The sequence below is a fragment of the Brachyhypopomus gauderio genome, chromosome 2 (genome assembly GCF_052324685.1).
Source record: "Brachyhypopomus gauderio isolate BG-103 chromosome 2, BGAUD_0.2, whole genome shotgun sequence".
Lineage (NCBI taxonomy): Eukaryota > Metazoa > Chordata > Actinopteri > Gymnotiformes > Hypopomidae > Brachyhypopomus > Brachyhypopomus gauderio.
The window spans coordinates 24,464,812-24,484,261 of record NC_135212.1 but is presented as its reverse complement, the minus strand read 5'-3'; the positions used below and the strand labels follow the sequence as shown (position 1 = coordinate 24,484,261).

The window sequence follows — 19,450 nt, the reverse complement described above, 5'->3', positions numbered from 1 at the left end:
ACCAGGTGAGCAATAAAACCAGGTGAGTTGGTGGGTGGGGGTGGTATGAGTGTAGCAGTGAAGTCAGCCAAGCTCATGAGTCAGCAGGGATGTGAATGAGGAGGTGGAGCGTGTGTGTTGTGTAATCTCTCCTACTCCCTCAAACACCACACGTCACGGCCAGCATCACGGGCGTGTGTGAGGTGTGACTTACAGGGTGGGTGTGTTAGTGCTGGTGTTACTAAAGGCCTGTATTTGTTTTCTTCTTTTAAGCATTGGGTAGCATTTCACAGGTCCCCACCCCCCTTAAAACATGTTGGACCCGTCACTGTGTGTGATGAAGATATGTGCACTGTTCCATCACTAAGGGCAGCATAACCCACTGTGACTGTGTAATGTGAATGATTAGATACGGACTTCACCACCTTGGCCTATGAAAATAGCAGCACCAGCAGGTGTGCTTACCTTTAAGAGGTTGGGTGGTACCACAGCTGTACTGGGAGACGGGGGAACCAGTGAAGACGAGAGACCGCACGTAGCTGGATTGACTATGTATGGGAGATCGTTTAATGCTTTAATCTGTGCAGCCTTGCAGCTAATAGACTGATTGTTTTACTAGTGACTGCTAAAGACTTTGAGCCACTGGGGGTTGTGTGAGAGTAGATTGTTACTCGGTTGATGATCATGGAACTTGTATGTGCCTTTTCACTTATTTTCACTTGCTCTCATGTTTAACCTAGATGAAAAACATTCTGGAACTCTTCAGTGTACTGAGTGGGCTTCTGTACCCACTTGGCGCCTACGCTCCACACTACCAAACCCCCACAGTCGCTCCCACCTTTAACTAATAAATACACCATCTCTTAGTCTCAGACTTTCTCTGCTGCACCCTGAAATTTAACACACACACACACACACACACACACACAGTTAGTTTTGGAACAGCAAGACATTCATCCCAGCTTTAGTCAATAATAGCTCCTTTCTCTGAGTACACGTTCCATCCATAGCACACGTTATTGTGTTTGTGTGACGCCCTGCTGCTGCTCCTCAGTGCATGCTTGGTGTTCTGGGCCTCTCCTGCGGTCAGATAAGAGGAGGAATAGTTTCTGCCTGTGGTCTCCATCTCCTCCTCCCTGAGGAGATAGACTCATAGGAGTTTGGCTGTGTGAGAACCACAGGCCAAGTTTGACCATCTCTGCACCCACCAGACAGTGACAGGACGGAAATGTGGAGGTCAGAAGGGTAGTTGGGGGGGGGGGGGTGGGGGGGGGGGGGGTCGATGTTTGTGTGAAGCACATTGCATTACAGCTGTATATGAACAGTGCTCTATGGTGAACATGCCTAGGAATTGTCTGGTTTTGCCAGTGCTGGTGTGTGTGTGTGTGTGTGTGTGTGTGTGTGTGTGTGTGTGTGTGTGTGTGTGTGTGTGTGTGTGTGTGTGTGTGTGTGTGTGTGTGTGCGCATGCGCCGTGCTGTGTGCTGAAGACTAAATCTTTGGGGGGGGGGCACTGAGGGGGAGAGGCCGTGGGGGAGCGTTGTGTAATGGGAGGAATGCAGTAGATTGGTGGGAGGGCGTAGGAGGTGTTCACACACATGGAGATAGAAGGAGTGATTTACAGAGGTCTGCACAGCAGGTAACGTGACGTTAGTCATGCAAGGTCTTTCAGTGCTACTGAGTCTCCGTTGGCCAGAGTTAACATGTTCTCTGAGTCTTTATTGGGCCAGGCAACATTGGCCAATCTATAGAAGCTTGCAGTGCTGCTGTTGCGTCTCTGACTAAAATGTCCCTTTCCTACAGACGGCAGACGGTGACCAGCACCCCCTGTTGGATAGAGCTACATCTCAATGGCCCCCTGCAGTGGCTAGACAAGGTGCTCACCCAGATGGGCTCACCCAGCATTCGTTGTTCCAGTGTGTCCTAGGAGACACCTGGCACCACTCGATCTTCTCCCGGAGGAGAACGTACGTCTGAGAACATCCAGGACCCGTCTCCCTGCTTCAGACCATCAGAGACGACGTAGAGGAAGCCTGACACCTTTCCTACCAGTCCAGTGTCACTCCATTGCTTACTGGTCCTGTAATTTCCCCACAGACAGTTTTGAGCACTTTTCCACTGCTGATACTATATCCCATGGCTCATGTAGCTGTGCATCCTGTTTGATGTATTGATTCATTTTGGTTGTACAGAGATATATTTTTTTGCCTTTTTTAAAAAAAAAATTACACAAAGCAGTTGAAGCCTAGCTTAAAATAAGAGGTATTGAACCTTCTGGAATTCAAAGTTTTCATATTCTTTGGAAAAAAATACATGGATATGTAACTGTTAGAAATGTGTAAATGTTAGAAACTTTAGATATTTTATGTCTATAAAATAGTTAGATAAGGCTTTTACATTACTTAAACCATGATTGTCAGTGTTTGCAGATATCACTGAGTCAGAAATGTATTTGTATGATTTGGGGAATTTTATATGAATTTCACACAAGCCCGGCAGTTTGCTCTGTGCAGTTGTGATGTTTTCATAAACCAGGATGTTGGTACCACATTTTCACAGCCTTTCTTGAATGGGCTGTATGTGAGTGTGTAAGTGCACAGTAAGCTAGGTGCTTGTGCATTGACACTCATCCCTTTGGGTGTGGGGAACTTGCACAGTAATCTTTATGCACTGAGGAGGTTGGCACAATGTTGAGGTTGATTCAGTGCAGTTGGTATTTGAGTGTATTTAAAATGTTTAGTGGTACTTAGTTAAGTGTAGCACAGCAATGATTGAGAAGCACTTGTCCATACTGCTCTGTCAAAGAGTTAACAAATATATCATCAATGGCTGCATTTCCATTCAGGTGAAATAAAAAAAAAATGGAAATTACTTTGGCACTTACAATTTTCATTTGCATTTCAATCGGCAAATATTTTTAAGATTATAACTTAAAATGTTGTAAATGTAGCTTATAGACACAAGTTCCAAAGCAATTTTCATAAAAAAATATAAACCCTTGAATGGAAATGTGACCAGTGTTGGAATTGGAATTTTGTCAGTGACAAAACTAGTGACAGACAGTGCAATTTTCCCTTGGAAATGTAAGCTTGTTAAAGTTTTGAATTTTGCTCGATAGGAGAATTATAAATATTTTGTAATTTTTTTTCTCTCTTTTTTTGGCAAAGTAAGAAGGCTGAAGATTGCAGTAGTTCATTTTTCACTTGTGTCCCATGCTGAGTATTGTACATAATGTGGAGTGTTTATAAGAGTTGAGGCTGAATTTCCCCTGTGAGCAGTGCGTCTGCTAACATGGGCCTCTCCTTGGGTGGAGGCCTAACGATTCATTACTGATCACTGTAGTATGGAATAGTGATTACGTATGTTGTTGTTTTGTGTTATTGAAGAGCTTTTGTGCTTTTGTCCTACCAAATACGTCTTGCGTTTAGTGCTGGATGCATCCAGCCACGTTGGCTAGGTTCTCCCTTCATCCCCCTCTTCCATTTGCTGTTGCTCCATGGGTGTAAACAAACGTTGAACAAAAAACATCAAAGCTTTGAATATTTGTGCGACGGACACATACACCTGTGGCGGCCAGAGCAGGAAAACGGCAGAATTGAGAGGACGAAGTTGGTGGTCATGCTACCTTTAGAGTGCATTTGGGGTTCTTGGTAGTGAGGTCAGCAGCAGTTTGGTAGGGCTTCGGTGGGTTTCCTAGCAGCCCTCTTCAGTTGTGAATCTGAACCTTGGTCTTCTGACTGGGTAGATCAGGGCCTTGTGTAGGGGTGACTGAACCAAGCGTGCCAGGGTGCTGGTCCAGTATCAGGGCCTTGTGTAGGGGTGACTGAACCAAGCGTGCCAGGGTGCTGGTCCAGGATCAGGGCCTCATTTCTCTGTCCTTGCAATTGCCATTTAGTTATGAGAATAGAACTAATCCTTCATTAGATTTCTCACTCTTAAGTTTGGTACATAAGATTCCTTGGTCACCTGACATAGGAAACAGCACAAATTTTAAGAAGCCGGCAGACAAAAAAAATGTAGAGATAAGACACATGGAATAAGAATAGCCATTTGCTTCCTATACACTGTACATATGCGTGCAAGGCATCTGCGTCTTTCAGTTGCTCTCGGCAGTCACGTTTTAAGATGCTTAAACATAATTTATGTAATAACTTGCAGTATGTTCTTGTGTGTTTTAACAACACATCAGAGGCATGTTTTAAACTCAGGACCATTACCTGCTCGAAAGCTAAACGAAGCGCCATGCTGCAGTGCACAAATTTCATACATCGGCATCTATGTAGTTAATTCTATTTTACTACCGATTATTTTTGTGTAGAGGAAAAAAGATGCTCTCGTATTTTGAAGCAATTAGCAAGAGATTTTTATTAAACAGATGTGTGGGTGGAGCAGCTACTGCTCTTGAGGTGTGCTCCTATTTTTCTATAGAGGTTGGTTTCTCAAGAGGGTGCTCATTGTTTCATGGATGGTGTTTTTTGAGCCAGGCCCTGTCAGTAAGAAAGGGCTTTTTATCTTGTAATTAAATAGTCTGAAGAGTATTACTTCCTTGACTGGATTTTTCTTCTTGTAGAATGTATAAAAACAATTGTACGCTCTGGCGATTTCTGATTTTGGCACAGAGGGAGCGGTTCTTGTTTGAGTGGGTACATTCGGCTGTACCTACTTCTTCTTGATGGCATGAGCAAATATATGTTGAAATATCACTCATCTTCTCAAAACCTTTGCAGCTTGCCTGTGAAAATTAGCAATTGAACAAATTGTATGTTTTTGGAGCTTTCAGTACTTGTGGTGGTTTGATGGTCCAGCACATCTGTGTTCATTTGACCTGTGTACTGTCCACGCGTTTTAGTTTGCTCTAGATGTGCTCTCTCTCGCCCTAATGAGGCTTCCTTTGCATTACATCCTTAAGCTATTCTGTTGTATTGCCTCATTTTGTTATCCATGAATTTTTAATAATAAAAATGTATATTTTAAACTGTATTTTTGATGCCTTTTTCTAAGCATTAAATTACTGTTTGATGGTACCTACGATCCCTGTATGTAGGGATCCCTAAATGTTATTTTGATAAAATTGTACAGTAAAAAATTGCTGTTTTTAATGTTAACTTTAATGAATGTCTAACATTGGTTGTAACAGAGTGCATAGTTAATTAACGCAGTGTTTATTTTAACATTGTTCATTATTACTATGAGTAAGTTATGATTATGATAAAAATAAAGATTTCTTTGACAGTACTCCAATGTTCAAACAACCACAATGTTCCGTCCATAATCATGAGATTGTACATCCGGGGGGCGAATGGACAATGCAAAAAAAAAAAAAAAAGGGTTCAAAAACAAGCCAATGAATGGCATAAGAATCAAAGGCTTAAGCACACACTCTTAGCCCAACCACTTCTCTCTTGCATGGACCTGCAGGTCGTGGTTTACACCCACTAGAGAAGAGATTGTGGGCGACTTCTTGCTCACCGCACCCTCTCCGATCCTTCTTAGATTACAGTGTTTAGGAGCCAGCAGCACATAACGGCTGCATGCTGAGTTATTGAGGTTTTGGGGTTTGAGAGGGTAATAACAGGAATGTCACAAAACCCCCGCCCACCCTCTGCCAGGCTGGCGGCTGAGGAGACCAGTCTGACTTCAGTGGTGATGGCTGTGGGGAACAGACTGGCTGCTGTGGTACAGGCAGTCCTCTAACTCTCCTCCCCCGATGACAATCCATCAATCTCATCCTGGTCCCCACCAATCGCCATCCAAAAGGCTTTGGCTACCTAGTAGATAAGAATTAGTATAACATATTAGTAACTTCGATTTATTACTGCTTTAAGTCTGGTTGTGGATAATAGGGATTCGGTTTCTCACCTTTTCTGCATGCACCTTTCTTTGTTCGTGTGGTAAAGAGGAAGCTTTGTCTATCACAAGCAGAGAGTGAGTGAGATGAAAAACCAGCCATGTAGTTTCAACAACTGGGTACTTGCATGATGGCTCGTGGCCCCAAACCCATGCTTTATGCTTCATGTGGTCTCACCTTTCATCTCTTTCAGTTTGGTAAAGAGACGTTCAAAGTTCTCCACGTCTGCATCACCTGCTGTGAGACTGGCCAGCTCCTGAATGTCCATATCAGTCATGGGGTCTGTATGACACACCAGAAAGGAATTCACTCAGAGGGCATGAGCATAATGCCCACACAGCGACTGCACGGCAGTGCAATTTCAGTATCTTCACTTACCTACTATTGACTCCACCTCGGTACTGTTCTGACAGCTTTCTGTCTCTCGTCCTTCTGCGTTCTGATCCACATTTTTAGATTGGGACTGGAATGTCAAAGATGAAGAATGACAAATCAGAATAAGTTTCCAAACAGAAGGTAAACTACAGAGCAAGCTGGCTGGTTTATATATTTATATGTTGCAGACCTGTTTTTCAGGAATGCTAAACAACATATTTTGACATTTCAATGTTTTAAGCCTTTTTATTCTTGTTTTTCACAGTTGTCAGATAAACCCAGTCTATCCTACAGTTACTTATATACACATCATACACGTGCAAAATCTTCTGTGAGTTCAGCTAAGAGAAGGCTGACCTGTGCCTCTGACAGGGGCCGTGGGTTGTTGTGATGAGATGCCACTAAACTGCTCATCAGGCCAAATCCCTGATTGTGTTCTGAGAAGAAACAAAAAGTGAAACATCTAAAATAGATGCAAAATCATTAAATATTGGAATATACTTATGTATTAATGTATTAACAACACACCAGTTAACCAGAGTGATAGTAATAAAGACTGGCCAGAAATATTTTGTCAGACTTTTTTGTCAGCTGGAATGTGTAACTGGTCAGGATCCTCATGGCAAAAAAGGTTTATTTGTATATTGCAGCTTTATTCTATTTCAGATCCACAATGTCTAACACTGGTATAAAAAATAAACAGTTATGCAAGGTTAGTTTAAATAATTTATCAGGACCAACTAGTTAATATCTAAAGAGTGACATGACAAAGTTTTGTACATCTAAATCAGCCGAACCTCACCGTCCTTCATCTCCACGCTGGACCACACATTAGCGTTGAGAGCCTGAACAATCCTCTTGACTCCAGTGGATTCTGGAAAGTCATCTGAGATGTGAGGAACAATATGAGATGGCGTTAAGTGGCTCCAGGACTGTAGATCATCAGAACATACTGTATACAACAATCATACATCTCTCACCATCCTCATCAGGCAGTTCCTGAGGACTGAGCTCCACCAGTTCAAAGGCATGAGCTAGACACCACTGCTGGGCTTCCTGTCTACTCACACCTGCAACGGCACAAACACAAACCCAACGGCGCATTATACACGATACATATGTTAAACACACCGCAGTGGGCTTAATCCATGAATTATCATCAGTTTATCGTGGATCTATTTAGGTGTCTTCAAATGCAGCCTCAAATTGACAACAGCACCGGACAGTGCAGCTCAAATATATAGATCATATATTTTTTTGAGTGATAGGTGGTGAGTTTTGTGAACCACAGGTTGGGCACCACTGCTGTAAACTCACAGACATCAATGCAATGATAACAACTCCAGCTCCCTTGTCTCTACAATAAAAGCAGGCTTAATATTAATAGTTCTGATGTTGTTCTGTTTAAACAAAACTAGAAACGGCTGGGTAGCACTTACCATTTTCACACACATGGTCACACACTAGGATAAGAACCTCTGGGGCCAGGTCGTCTACCACCGATAACCATGGAGCGACACCATTAAGGCCATCTTTCTATAACATACAAACATGTAAACATCATAGTAGAATGCAACACTGCAAAAATATCCAACAACTTCGATTCACCATCGCGCACTTACAATTTTACTGTCAAAGTAGATGATGAGAGCCTGTGTGGCCTGGGCAACTTCAGAGTTCATGTTGAATGTACTTGGCACAACACAAAGACTGACATTGGCAGTGTAGTATTTGTTGTTGATTTTCCATGGATACCAGACCACCACATCTTCCATTTTTGTTGGTTCCGGCAATGAAGATATATCCAGGATCTCTATGAACAATCATTAAAACACAGGGTTGTTAATACAAAAATAAACAGCAAACATGCCTTACATTCTACATACATTAAGAACAAAGGTTGCACTTGATAATCTTAGGTTCAACACTGCCTACTGCTGGACATTAAGCTGCATTTCATTTTTCACAAGGACAGGTAAAACATTAGAAATATGATTTACTGACTGCAATCATGACGCGAATAAAGGGCATTTTCGTCTCTTAAGAGCGCTGCAAAAAAGTGACGTCTGCCTAAAGGCGTCCAGTGTGCTCGCCTCATGTAAAGGACTGAACAGTAAATCATTCAAGCGGGAGCCTTCACAACCGAGACATCTATGACAAATAGCAAATAAAATATGGTAAAAGTGATCCGTTAACATTAGTTAGTAACGTTTCTCGCTGACGTTTCTCTATCTAGACTACTACTGAAATTCTAGAATAAAAGTCTGACAGCCAACATAGCCAACATAGCTGGATTGTTCCTAAACCCGAGGAAACCAACTAAATGTTGGACTAGCATGAATGACATGAACTCGTTTCATCACTGTTAGTGTTGTGGTTGTGGCTGGTTTACTCACAACTCTCCAACTTTCGCTGTGACATCACTATCACACTAGCTAGTAAACAGGCGGACATGCTAACGTTAGCTTAGCTAGCCTACTATTTCCATTTTATTTTACTTACGCCGGACTAGCTCCTCTTCTTTAAACCCGGAGTCACAGCTTGTGATTAGAATGCAAGGTAGCACAGCATTTCCATCGTCATTGTCTCCCGACATGTCTCAGGCTTGTTAGAAAGGTTCCCTACACTTAACCCTCTAGTCAGCTAGCTAGCTTAGCCTTCTCGGGGAAACCTTTCACCTCTGACCTCAACCCCTGGGCGTCGTGACGTAGTGTCGTAGTGACGTATTCTCTCATATGTAATCACTAGTCCAAAATCGTGAATTAAGAATCAGTAAACACACACAAACAAATAAACAAAAACAAATAAATGAATAACATTGAATGGATTTATTCGCTAATCTTCTGGCAACATGCAATGCACAGGCAATGCCGTAAACTTGTCGTTCCTATGGTTACGATTAGGCGACTTTTGCTATGGACAACAGTTACTAAAATGGGGAGCATTAGAAATGTCTGGCAAGCCAGTTAGTTAACTGGCAAAACTAAATAGTAACTTTTGTTAAAAGTTTAGAACAGACTTAGTACGTTATAAATTACGTCCGTATTTGTTTTAAACAGACATTTAAAAGAATGGCCGATATTCTGCAAAATGGAGACAAACTTGGTCGTATTCTAGTACAGGTAATTTCAAATTGCAAAGTCACTAGTTATATAAATGTAACGATATAAACTGATACTTGGGTTTTTCAGTTATTATTATTACTGAGTTATTTTCGTGTCTTTTCTTAGTTTTTTTTTTGTTGGTTTGTTTGTTTTTCTTTCTTATATAAGCTACATTTGTACATTTGACGTCCAGGTGCAGTATGATCTGAGACAGCTGAGACAGCGACTGGACCAAAGCGTCGCGCGCCGCAGCGGCGAGACTTTGGACGTGCACGCGCTCCACGCCGCGATCTGCAGGACCGAGAACGCCATAAAGGTCAGGGACCCTGAGACTGAGTTCATTATTGTGTGAAGTAGGACGATGTTGTTGTTCTGCTTTTTATTTCCATTCTTTGTCATTTCCCTTTTCATGAGCATGAATGATGGTCTAACAAAATAAAATCATGCAATAGGAAAAAAATATGGAAAGGAATATAGCCTGTACGTTAAAGGAAAACTCGTTTACTCTCCATTAAAGCTAGCATATTGGAAAACATTCGTTTTAAGATGTTTTAAGGATATTAGTAAATACAGATTGTTATGTGAGGATAAACAATCCTTGTATGCAATGTAGTTTTTGGTTGCAACAACTGAAAAGATTGTTAATGTTAGGTGCAGCGTATCCTGATGGCTACATTTAACCATAGCCATATACATATACACCGCATAACAAAGAGAGGCTGCCTTAATACATAGGCTAATACAGTCCACCCTTTGTTGTTGTGGTAGTTTAGTGTTAATCCATTGACCCACCTTATCCCGAGCATTCTTGCATGAGCTTGTCAGTAGAGGCCCACCCCTTCAAAGGATCACTTTCTACATTTCATTTTGTGACCGTTCATGTGAAAAGCACTTGCACGCTTTGTGGCTACATTTACACCAGAGCTGTGATCAGTTTGGGTTCTGTTAAGGTACATCAACAGACATGTTCAAAATTGTAGTGAAATCACAAGGATTCCAGAGAAAGGACATTTTGGACACAGGGCCTTCATCAGCTGTGCAAGCACAGAGCTTCTTTGCACACGACTGGTGAATCTTGTGTACTTCACTGCAGCTTTGATTATCTCTACATGTCTTATTACAGTATAACGCCCATGCTCAACTGGAATTTGCTTCAGGTGTGTGTGTGTGTGTTTCTGTTTTACTGTTTTCATGACAACAGACATCCCAGGACGATAGGCAAACATTATAATGCGGCATTTTCTTTGTCATCATAAGTTTTTTCTTTTAAACTACATGTATCTTTTGTTTGGAACAAAAACACAACCTGACAACTCTAAACAATTTCCAGAATTTCCAAAATTCCAGAGACAGAGACTGCATGTCATTTAAGTGTCCTCCACCAATCTTCCACAGAGGAGATAAAACATTAAAGACATGCTTGTCAAGAGCAGAATAAATTATCATTGAGATAATATCTGTGTATTGATGTATCCTGCATGTGCTGCATGTAAATGTATTAATACAGACACTAAAATTACTGGCACAAAAGGATCAATTGTTGTCAACCATTCCTCCTCTTGCAATATACTGGGAGTTGTCTACTGAATTACTTGAAACAGCTGTAGTAGTCTTTCACTGGAGAAACCAAGAGAAGGCTTGCTGATCGTTTTATCGAACACCTCTGGACCATTAGAATTAAGGATTTCTATTTTCCAGTGACAGACATTTGAATGCTAATGGGTATTACATTAATGACATAACTGTTTGCATTGGGAGTTGTTGCTGTGGTAACAATGCATTTGAAAGTGAGCTATACTCTCAGAACTTTAGAACATTGTGGTTTGATCATATTGTGCTTTTTCTGATATTTAAAATGGTGATTCTAAGATAGAAAGAAAGGAAGGAAGGAAGAAAGGAAGGAAGGAAGGATCAATCGATCAATCATCTTCTTTTGTTTAGTTCATTTCAGACTTACGGCAACAGTAGTTCCAAATGGTGAGCAGAGATATCCACCTGTCTCTGATCCCAGCTACATCCTCCACATCCTCCTTGCTGAACCCCTGGCATTCCCAAATATATAGTGTTTTTGATTCTTTTTACTCTTGTGATTAATGCTTTTTGATCTTTTGATATTTTATGCAGAGTCATGCTGAGGAATATCTAAAGACTGTAAATAATCAAGTATTGACACTTCCGATTATTGAGGACCTTGAGAAGAAGACTTTGAAGATTGCCAAATGGTATATGAGCCCACAGTTAAATAGCCTAGATAGTATATGGTTTGCAATATCAAAATTATAGATTATAATTGTAACAATGAGATCACAGTATAACACAACACTAAGGTAGGCCTCTGATACAACAGGCGGCCGTCCCTCGAGACTGTCCCGCACCTGCATCCTCAGAAAAATCCGATTGGTTCATCTCCTGGGGAGAAGGTTGGTGTTCACCTAGATTTCTGGTCCTGACCGTTGATTCTGCTTGTAAGGACACACATGCACATTTTGTTTGTCAATGATTGGTTGTGCTTCTGTCTCTCTACCAGCACAAGTCAGCGTTTACTATGCGCCTGCTCAACAACCCTTCTCACCCAAAGAACAGGGACGTCATGCACCAGAACTACGGCATTCAACTTCCTCATCTGCACAAGAAAACTGGGACCACCACCGTGAGTTTGCTTTAGCAAGTCTGCTTCTGCCATAGGCTCTGTAATGGTAGTCAGAGGGCCTCATGAACACCATCTCTGTTTAGCTTTGTGTTTTTTGTGACGTGACTATTTGTGATAATGAAAGCCCTTTTGAATTAAAAACTGTTGCAAAATTGCTTTTCTCCCCTCTTAATTTCCAGAAAGAAATTTAGAAAGCTGAATAAATAAATCATTAAAAATCATGTCAGAAAATCTTTTCAAAATTATAGAATTTGCTGTTATTATTATATTTGTAACGTCGGGGGTGTGCCATGATCAGGGGGCGGACGCACAGGCGCAAGAGAGCGGGACTCACAGCCACTAGCGGAAGCCATACTGGCTAACCGTGTGGTATTCGCACGAAGCGCTTTGCTCTTACGTGGCATGTTAATAAAGCACCGACAAACAGACTACAGATACTCACGAAAGGACACTTGTATTACACAAAGCACATGAGGATGAATACATACAAAGAACCAAAACATACGATGAGACAATACGGAAACGAAAACCATAAGAATACTACACAACACTCTATACCAGGAAACACAGAACACGTAAGCTACTAGAACTGAACACAATCACACAGGGCGACACATAGCTAGACTGCAACGTAAGGAAATGTAACACAACCACAACTAACCGTGCACAACACCAGGCAAACCAAACATCCAAAGGGAAACGTGAACATAACAAAAGCGAACCTCACACATAGACACAAGAACTAAGTACACACAGCTACTGTCACACAGAGGAAGATAACCAAACAGTAGCACAACCAAAACTTAACTTGACATCAATATACAAACAGTAGAACTCACAAGAACCAGATGGAAACATAAACCACACGCACCACAAGACTCTGATTTCCACACAAACACAGAAGCACACGAAAACCCTAATCCCTACAACAACATACAAACAATAGCATCAGCAAGAACCTGATAGAAAACACGAACCACAGAAGCATATAACTCTGACTCCGACAAACATAACATTGACCCACAAAGAAAACCCAAAACACAAAGACTTTATACAAACCTTAATGAACACTCAAACAAGCAACAGCTGAAACCAATGAAACAAAAAACAGGCAGAACTAAACAGAAGACCAAAGGAGGCGGAGCCAGGCATGACAGACAGGGAGGGGGCGGAGCCAGGCGTGACAGAACCCCCCCTCTAAAGCGCCACTCCGGGGCGCTTAAAAACCATACAAGAAAACAAAACAAGTCACGTAGAAACAGGGGCAAAACCAGGACGGACAACACGGAAACCAGGACACCAGCTAGAAAACATGGAGGCAGGCCCAGATGCAGAAGTTGGCGAACACCTAAGACCAGAACAAAACGTAGAAGACACGGAAGAGGCAGGGGACACAGGGGCAGTGAAAGGAAGCGAGACACTGGACACTGTCGGCACATCGCCGAAGAATGAACCAGATCCTGCTGGATGCATGTCGGGAGGCGAGGCTGTGGAAACAGAAACAAAACCGGGCGTGTGCATGGGAGCGGATGAGGAACCAGCCAAACAGTCAGAGGGGGTAGAGGTACGTACAGTAGCAGACCTGGGGGGAGACACCGGATCGGAGGAACAGGAGAACACAGAGGTGAGTACACGAAAAACCACAGATACATGAACGGGAACGAGTTGAACGAACTGACAAGGAACCGGAACCACACAGGGTACAAAAACACACGAACCTGAAACAGACACGGGTACAGAGACGACAGAGGAACAATAGGTGGTCACAGGAACTGGTACGAATACATAACCAGGGACAGGAGTCCAGAACAAAAGTCTCATGTGGGCCATGTGTCCCAGGAGTTCCCACATTGTGGGGGTTATGTCAACCCCTGTGCCACAGTCATAGTCCCCTTGGGTGGCTCTCTCCAGCAGTCCCTGTGGCTGGGTAGGGGGAATGGGCTGCGCAGGTCCTGGCCCAGGCTTAGTAGTCCAAGGATTGGGCAAAGACCCCTTGCAGGACACCGGGATGGGCGGCAACGACCACCTCCCTGCAGCGGGAACAGGTGGCGACAACGGCGGCGACCATCTCTGGGCAGCAGGAACAGGCGGCGGCGGCGACCCCCTCCGGGCAGCAGGAACAGGCGGAGGTGGCGGCGGCGACCCCCTCCGGGCAGCAGGAACGGGCGGAGGCGGCGACCCCCTCCGGGCAGCAGGAACGGGCGGAGGCGACGGCGGTGACCCCCTCCGGGCAGCAGGAACAGGCGCCGGCAACGGCGGCGACCCCCTCCGGGCAGCAGGAACAGGCGGAGGCGACGGCGGCGACCCCCTCCGGGCAGCAGGAACGGGCGGAGGCGACGGCGGTGACCCCCTCCGGGCAGCAGGAACAGGCGCCGGCAACGGCGGCGACCCCCTCCGGGCAGCAGGAACAGGCGGAGGCGGCGGCGGCGACCCCCTCCGGGCAGCAGGAACCGGCGTGGACGACCACTCCAGGGTCGCGGGTGCAGGAACCGGCGTGGACGACCCCTCCTGGGTCGCGGGTGCAGGAACCGGCGTGGACGACCCCTCCTGGGTCGCGGGTGCAGGAACCGGCGTGGACGACCCCTCCTGGGTCGCGGGTGCAGGAACCGGCGTGGACGACCCCTCCTGGGTCGCGGGTGCAGCAGCCGGCGTGGACGACCTCTCCTGGGTCGCCGGGACAGCAGCCGGCGTGGACGACCTCTCCTGGGTCGCCGGGACAGCAGCCGGCGTGGACGACCTCTCCTGGGTCGCCGGGACAGCAGCCGGCGTGGACGACCCCTCCTGGGTCGCCGGGACAGCAGCCGGCGTGGACGACCTCTCCTGGGTCGCCGGGACAGCAGCCGGCGTGGTCCGTTGGCGGGCAGCGGGTACAGGCGGAGGCAGCTCTGGCTCCCTACGGGGCAAGGGAACAGGTGCACACCTTTCCCGGGCCTGCGGTATACTCGCCAACCTCTCCTGGGCCTCGCACTCACAGACAGGACCCTCCGGGGTCTCGGTGACGCTCACAGGCCGCTGCTGAGCCTCGGTGACGCTCACAGGCCGCTGCTGGGCCTCGGTGACGCTCACAGGCCGCTGCTGGGCCTCGGTGACGCTCACAGGCCGCTGCTGGGCCTCGGGTACGCACTCTGACCGCTCCCGGGCCTCGGGTACGCACTCTGACCGCTCCTGGGCGGCTGGCGTAGGCGCAGGCTGGGCGGCTGGCGTAGGCGCAGGCTGGGCGGCTGGCGTAGGCGCAGGCTGGGCGGCTGGCGTAGGCGCTCTGAGGTACTGTTCAGCCCTACGGGCTGCTACCTCCTCAGGGTCGGACCAGTCATGTGTCCAATGCTCAGAGTTGTGCTTGCCAAAGCGAGCCCTGAGCATGTCAAAAAATCCCTCCAGAGTCCCCATCTCCTGTGGTCTCTGGGTCATAAGAAGATCGGCCCATTGGAGGGCCTTCCCCTCCAGATACTGTAGTAGGTATCTAACCTTAAGAAACTCGGGAGGTTGTGGGCCGAGCAAACAGTCAAAAAACAACCTGCTCTGGAGGACAAAACCTTCCAGAGGGCCCTCCCCATTATACTCATGTGGAGGATTAATCTCAGATGGCAGTTCAAACGGCTCACCCCGTTTTAGGCGCAAAAGCAGATCCCCAGGGACAGGGAAGATCTCCACTCCATACTCTCTCGCTGCGTCCTGATCTGGTGGGTCAATCTGTAACGTCGGGGGTGTGCCATGATCAGGGGGCGGACGCACAGGCGCAAGAGAGCGGGACTCACAGCCACTAGCGGAAGCCATACTGGCTAACCGTGTGGTATTCGCACGAAGCGCTTTGCTCTTACGTGGCATGTTAATAAAGCACCGACAAACAGACTACAGATACTCACGAAAGGACACTTGTATTACACAAAGCACATGAGGATGAATACATACAAAGAACCAAAACATACGATGAGACAATACGGAAACGAAAACCATAAGAATACTACACAACACTCTATACCAGGAAACACAGAACACGTAAGCTACTAGAACTGAACACAATCACACAGGGCGACACATAGCTAGACTGCAACGTAAGGAAATGTAACACAACCACAACTAACCGTGCACAACACCAGGCAAACCAAACATCCAAAGGGAAACATGAACATAACAAAAGCGAACCTCACACATAGACACAAGAACTAAGTACACACAGCTACTGTCACACAGAGGAAGATAACCAAACAGTAGCACAACCAAAACTTAACTTGACATCAATATACAAACAGTAGAACTCACAAGAACCAGATGGAAACATAAACCACACGCACCACAAGACTCTGATTTCCACACAAACACAGAAGCACACGAAAACCCTAATCCCTACAACAACATACAAACAATAGCATCAGCAAGAACCTGATAGAAAACACGAACCACAGAAGCATATAACTCTGACTCCGACAAACATAACATTGACCCACAAAGAAAACCCAAAACACAAAGACTTTATACAAACCTTAATGAACACTCAAACAAGCAACAGCTGAAACCAATGAAACAAAAAACAGGCAGAACTAAACAGAAGACCAAAGGAGGCGGAGCCAGGCATGACAGACAGGGAGGGGGCGGAGCCAGGCGTGACAATATTAATGTACACTGGGCTCATTGGAGAATGCTATTTTCCATAAAAATATTTCATATTTTTTATAAAATGTTTTAATAGATACCTATTCTTAAAGTAAAAAGAATTATACATTTTAATTATGTCATATATTATGGATCAAAAAACAGTTCAGTATGTATTTCTCAAACGACTGCAGCAGCTAATTAAGATGGACTCCCAGTACTTATCTGATGAAAGCCAGAATTTGTCTTATGTGACTGTTGCCTTAAACCCAACATATGTCCCATGATGCTCCACATAAGTGATATGCTGGCCGGTATTAACAGATGACTCCAGTCACAGTGCTTTCAAAACATAGATGTGAACTGAAGGTCACCTTCTCTGGCAGTGACAGTGGAAACATTTGTTGGTAAACAAATTAATCTTTCCAAAGGTCACCATTTGTTTTACTGCTCAGTCTTTTTTTTCCGTCTTCTTCATCATCTTCTTCGTCTTCATCTTCTGCGTCTGCTCCTGCGTGTGTCTGGCGGTGCATGGTGGGGGTGTTGGGGCTGTCAGCCTGCTGTAGTGGGCTCCGGGAGACTCGGCTGGCGAGAGCAGAGACAGGCACAGATTGCTGCACATCAGCATTCTTCGGAGGAGGTGCCGGCACCTGATTGCAGTTGTATGGGCTGCTGCTTTACAGCTGTCTCGGGACAGGTGCCGGTACCTGTTCTCGCATGCCAATAAGACAGGCGCGGCGTACCCAAGCGGCAGACTCTGGCGCCGTGCCCGCTGCCTTCACCGCCTCCGCGCCAGCTCCACTCAGCCCCTTGGTGGCTGCTCATTCCTGCTGTGGGCATTTTCAGAGTCCCGCCTGTGGTGCTTTTACAGCTGTGTGCTGTGTGAATGGAGGCGCTCCAAACACCTGGTGGGCACCAGTGGTGTGTCACGGAGCTCAGTGGTGTGAGAACAGATGCACCGCCAAGGCTGCAGGATTGTGGGGGCAGGACGGAGGGGCTTCATACGTGTTCATTTGTAATCTTCGTCCGTTTGCTGCGAGCTCCATATTAACTGAAGAGCTGTGGATTTTAAAATCCTGCTTGCTCTGCTAAGATTTATGTAGTCGCAACTTCTAAAAGTGCATCTGTGTTTTCCCTTATTAAGCATTCTTTCGTTTCATTTTTGGTACTAATAGGCTATAAAATTGCTGTAGATAAGATGTTTTTATCTGTTTGTTTTCTTAATGATATTGCATCCTGAGTAAATGCCGTTGTTTGTGATGAGCAGTTTGCTCGATTGATTGGTTGTCATTAAAATGACCTGAGTAAGATTATCAGTGTTGGATTCAAGCCTTCCTAATAATCCAAGCAGTTGGTCCTCTCCTGATTACTTATTTCTGTGATAAATTATTGTGGAGCACTTCTTGCTTTTTGATTCATGAGCTATTTTATGGCCATGAGGAGGCAGGAGCATTTCGAGCATTGCTCTGATGGCATTTAATTCTCACAGATCTCAAACAGCTGTTCACTCAAGAGAAACTGAGAGAGAAATAAACAGTTTGAACCATGCTCAAAGTCTCCAGAAAGCATTGCCAGCTCGTGATTGATTGCTGGAGGGAAGAGGGCTTATTGGCTAGTTTACAATGTCATTAACTGCCTGTATCCTAACTCCAGCTCTCTTTTAATGAATGCGGAAAATCTGTTGGTTGTAATCACACCACATCACTATGTTCCGTCACAAATGCGCTTACATTCTTAGACTCAAGCGGCCAACAAAACACAGAGGGAGGAAGGGAATGAGGGAGAGAGGGAGGGAGGGAGAGAGAGCGAATGAGAGAGAGAAGGGAGAAAAGGAAGAAACCATATTTCTTGACATCTACAAGCTGCCACCAGCCTGATTAATGGATGGTCGTCTTGCAGCCTTTTACAACAAAGTTTTGTTCAGAGGGAGAAATCTAGCCAGTGACCCAAAGCTAATAGCGTTCTCCATGAACAAGCTATTGAGTGGGGTGTGTTCCTGTTCTGTTCTCCAAGTGCTGTTGGTTTTGGCTGTGAAGCCTGCAGGCAGATCTTTTTGCCTTAGTGAGACAAAGGCATTCAGTTAATACCTCTTGCTTTGACACTTTCAATACAACACCTCTGACCTTAGACCAGTGATATTGATTGAAGCCCATTTTTTATAATTCCACCATACACGTGCAGTGTGTTTTATGAGATTCACCTTGTTTAGAACATCACACATTTCTTAAGTGTTAGATGTGCTTTGAGGATGAGATAGTTGTGTGACATTCACTGATAGACCATAATTCTGATTTCTTTCCAGCCTGGGACCCAGAAAGTGGTCACCGGCCCTACGGTGGGCAGCTTTGCTGTGGTACCCGTAGGCCCCCGGAACCACGACTTCTACCCTGTACCACCGCTTTGTGAGGCAGACATGAGAACAGGCAAGAACCTGAGAACATACTCACAAGCCTGGCTACAGTTAATTCTCTCCATTCTCCTCACAGTCTTCCTGAGGGTCTTATTCATGTGTTTTCTTTGCAGGCATTCTTGGTCTCTTAGAGTACGGTCCACCAGCGCCTGATCTTTGTTTTGTGCAGAGTCTTGTTAAGCCCAAGGCAGCCCACCTGCACCAGAGAGAGGACAGCAGCCTCAGCAAGATTGGTCAGATACATTTCAGTCCACAAGCTCTATTCACACTAACATTCTGTATTTATAGCTTTTATAGTGTAGGGAGTTTGCTCTGCTCTTGCTCTGAGTGATCAATACTTATAAAATAAAATGGTTACATTTACTATAACATGGGTATCATATAGCTGTTGGACGTGTCATATAAATGGTATATTTCATACTAAACACAATGGAGCCTACTTGCAATGGCTTTGTTCAGGTCTGATTGCTCAAATATGCAAGCGGATACATATAGC

At 45.0% G+C, this 19,450-nt stretch overlaps 3 protein-coding genes across 7 annotated transcripts in view; 2 read left to right on the top strand and 1 right to left on the bottom strand.

Moving 5' to 3' along the window:
* smad3b (SMAD family member 3b) overlaps positions 1 to 3,414 on the top strand; it is a 17,680-nt gene extending 14,266 nt beyond the window's left edge. The window contains exon 9 of the mRNA XM_076992336.1: positions 1,781 to 3,414. Within this exon, the coding sequence (XP_076848451.1) occupies positions 1,781 to 1,904 (124 nt within the window). The 3' untranslated portion in view covers positions 1,905 to 3,414. The remainder of the gene's footprint in view (positions 1 to 1,780) is intronic.
* A 1,049-nt stretch (positions 3,415 to 4,463) lies between these two features.
* Positions 4,464 to 8,899, bottom strand: aagab (alpha and gamma adaptin binding protein). Its single transcript, XM_076992337.1, has 10 exons — positions 8,703 to 8,899; positions 7,823 to 8,013; positions 7,640 to 7,736; positions 7,181 to 7,270; positions 7,003 to 7,086; positions 6,558 to 6,637; positions 6,204 to 6,288; positions 6,003 to 6,107; positions 5,837 to 5,886; positions 4,464 to 5,745 (listed from the first exon to the last, which is right to left on the bottom strand). Exons 1-10 carry the CDS (start codon positions 8,794 to 8,796, stop codon positions 5,668 to 5,670), a joined length of 954 nt encoding a protein of 317 aa, XP_076848452.1. The 5' UTR covers positions 8,797 to 8,899; the 3' UTR covers positions 4,464 to 5,667.
* A 146-nt stretch (positions 8,900 to 9,045) lies between these two features.
* The window catches only part of iqch (IQ motif containing H), a 29,396-nt gene continuing 18,991 nt past the window's right edge, over positions 9,046 to 19,450 (top strand). For 3 of the 5 annotated variants that reach the window (XR_013125577.1, XM_076992333.1, XM_076992332.1), the window contains exons 1-7: positions 9,046 to 9,322; positions 9,498 to 9,620; positions 11,429 to 11,526; positions 11,652 to 11,724; positions 11,832 to 11,954; positions 18,847 to 18,967; positions 19,068 to 19,187. Coding sequence is in view for 4 of the 5 variants with exons in the window: in XM_076992333.1 (XP_076848448.1) it covers positions 9,272 to 9,322; positions 9,498 to 9,620; positions 11,429 to 11,526; positions 11,652 to 11,724; positions 11,832 to 11,954; positions 18,847 to 18,967; positions 19,068 to 19,187 (709 nt within the window). In the remaining variant the exon portion in view is untranslated. Of the gene's footprint in view, positions 9,323 to 9,497; positions 9,621 to 11,173; positions 11,282 to 11,428; positions 11,527 to 11,651; positions 11,725 to 11,831; positions 11,955 to 18,846; positions 18,968 to 19,067; positions 19,188 to 19,450 lie in introns of those variants that run through there. The other 2 variants (XM_076992334.1, XM_076992335.1) reach the window with 2 other exon arrangements.

What these genes read in the sequence shown, in the direction of transcription:
- aagab (XM_076992337.1), bottom strand. Translation starts at nt 8,796, where the DNA reads ATGTCGGGAGACAATGACGATGGAAATGCTGTGCTACCTTGCATTCTA. An exon ending in GGAACTGCCTGATGAGGATG is followed by an intron (nt 7,087 to 7,180) that starts GTGAGAGATGTA and finishes CTCACATCTCAG; the next exon opens with ATGACTTTCCAGAATCCACT. An exon ending in CAAACTGAAAGAGATGAAAG is followed by an intron (nt 5,887 to 6,002) that starts GTGAGACCACAT and finishes TGCTTGTGATAG; the next exon opens with ACAAAGCTTCCTCTTTACCA.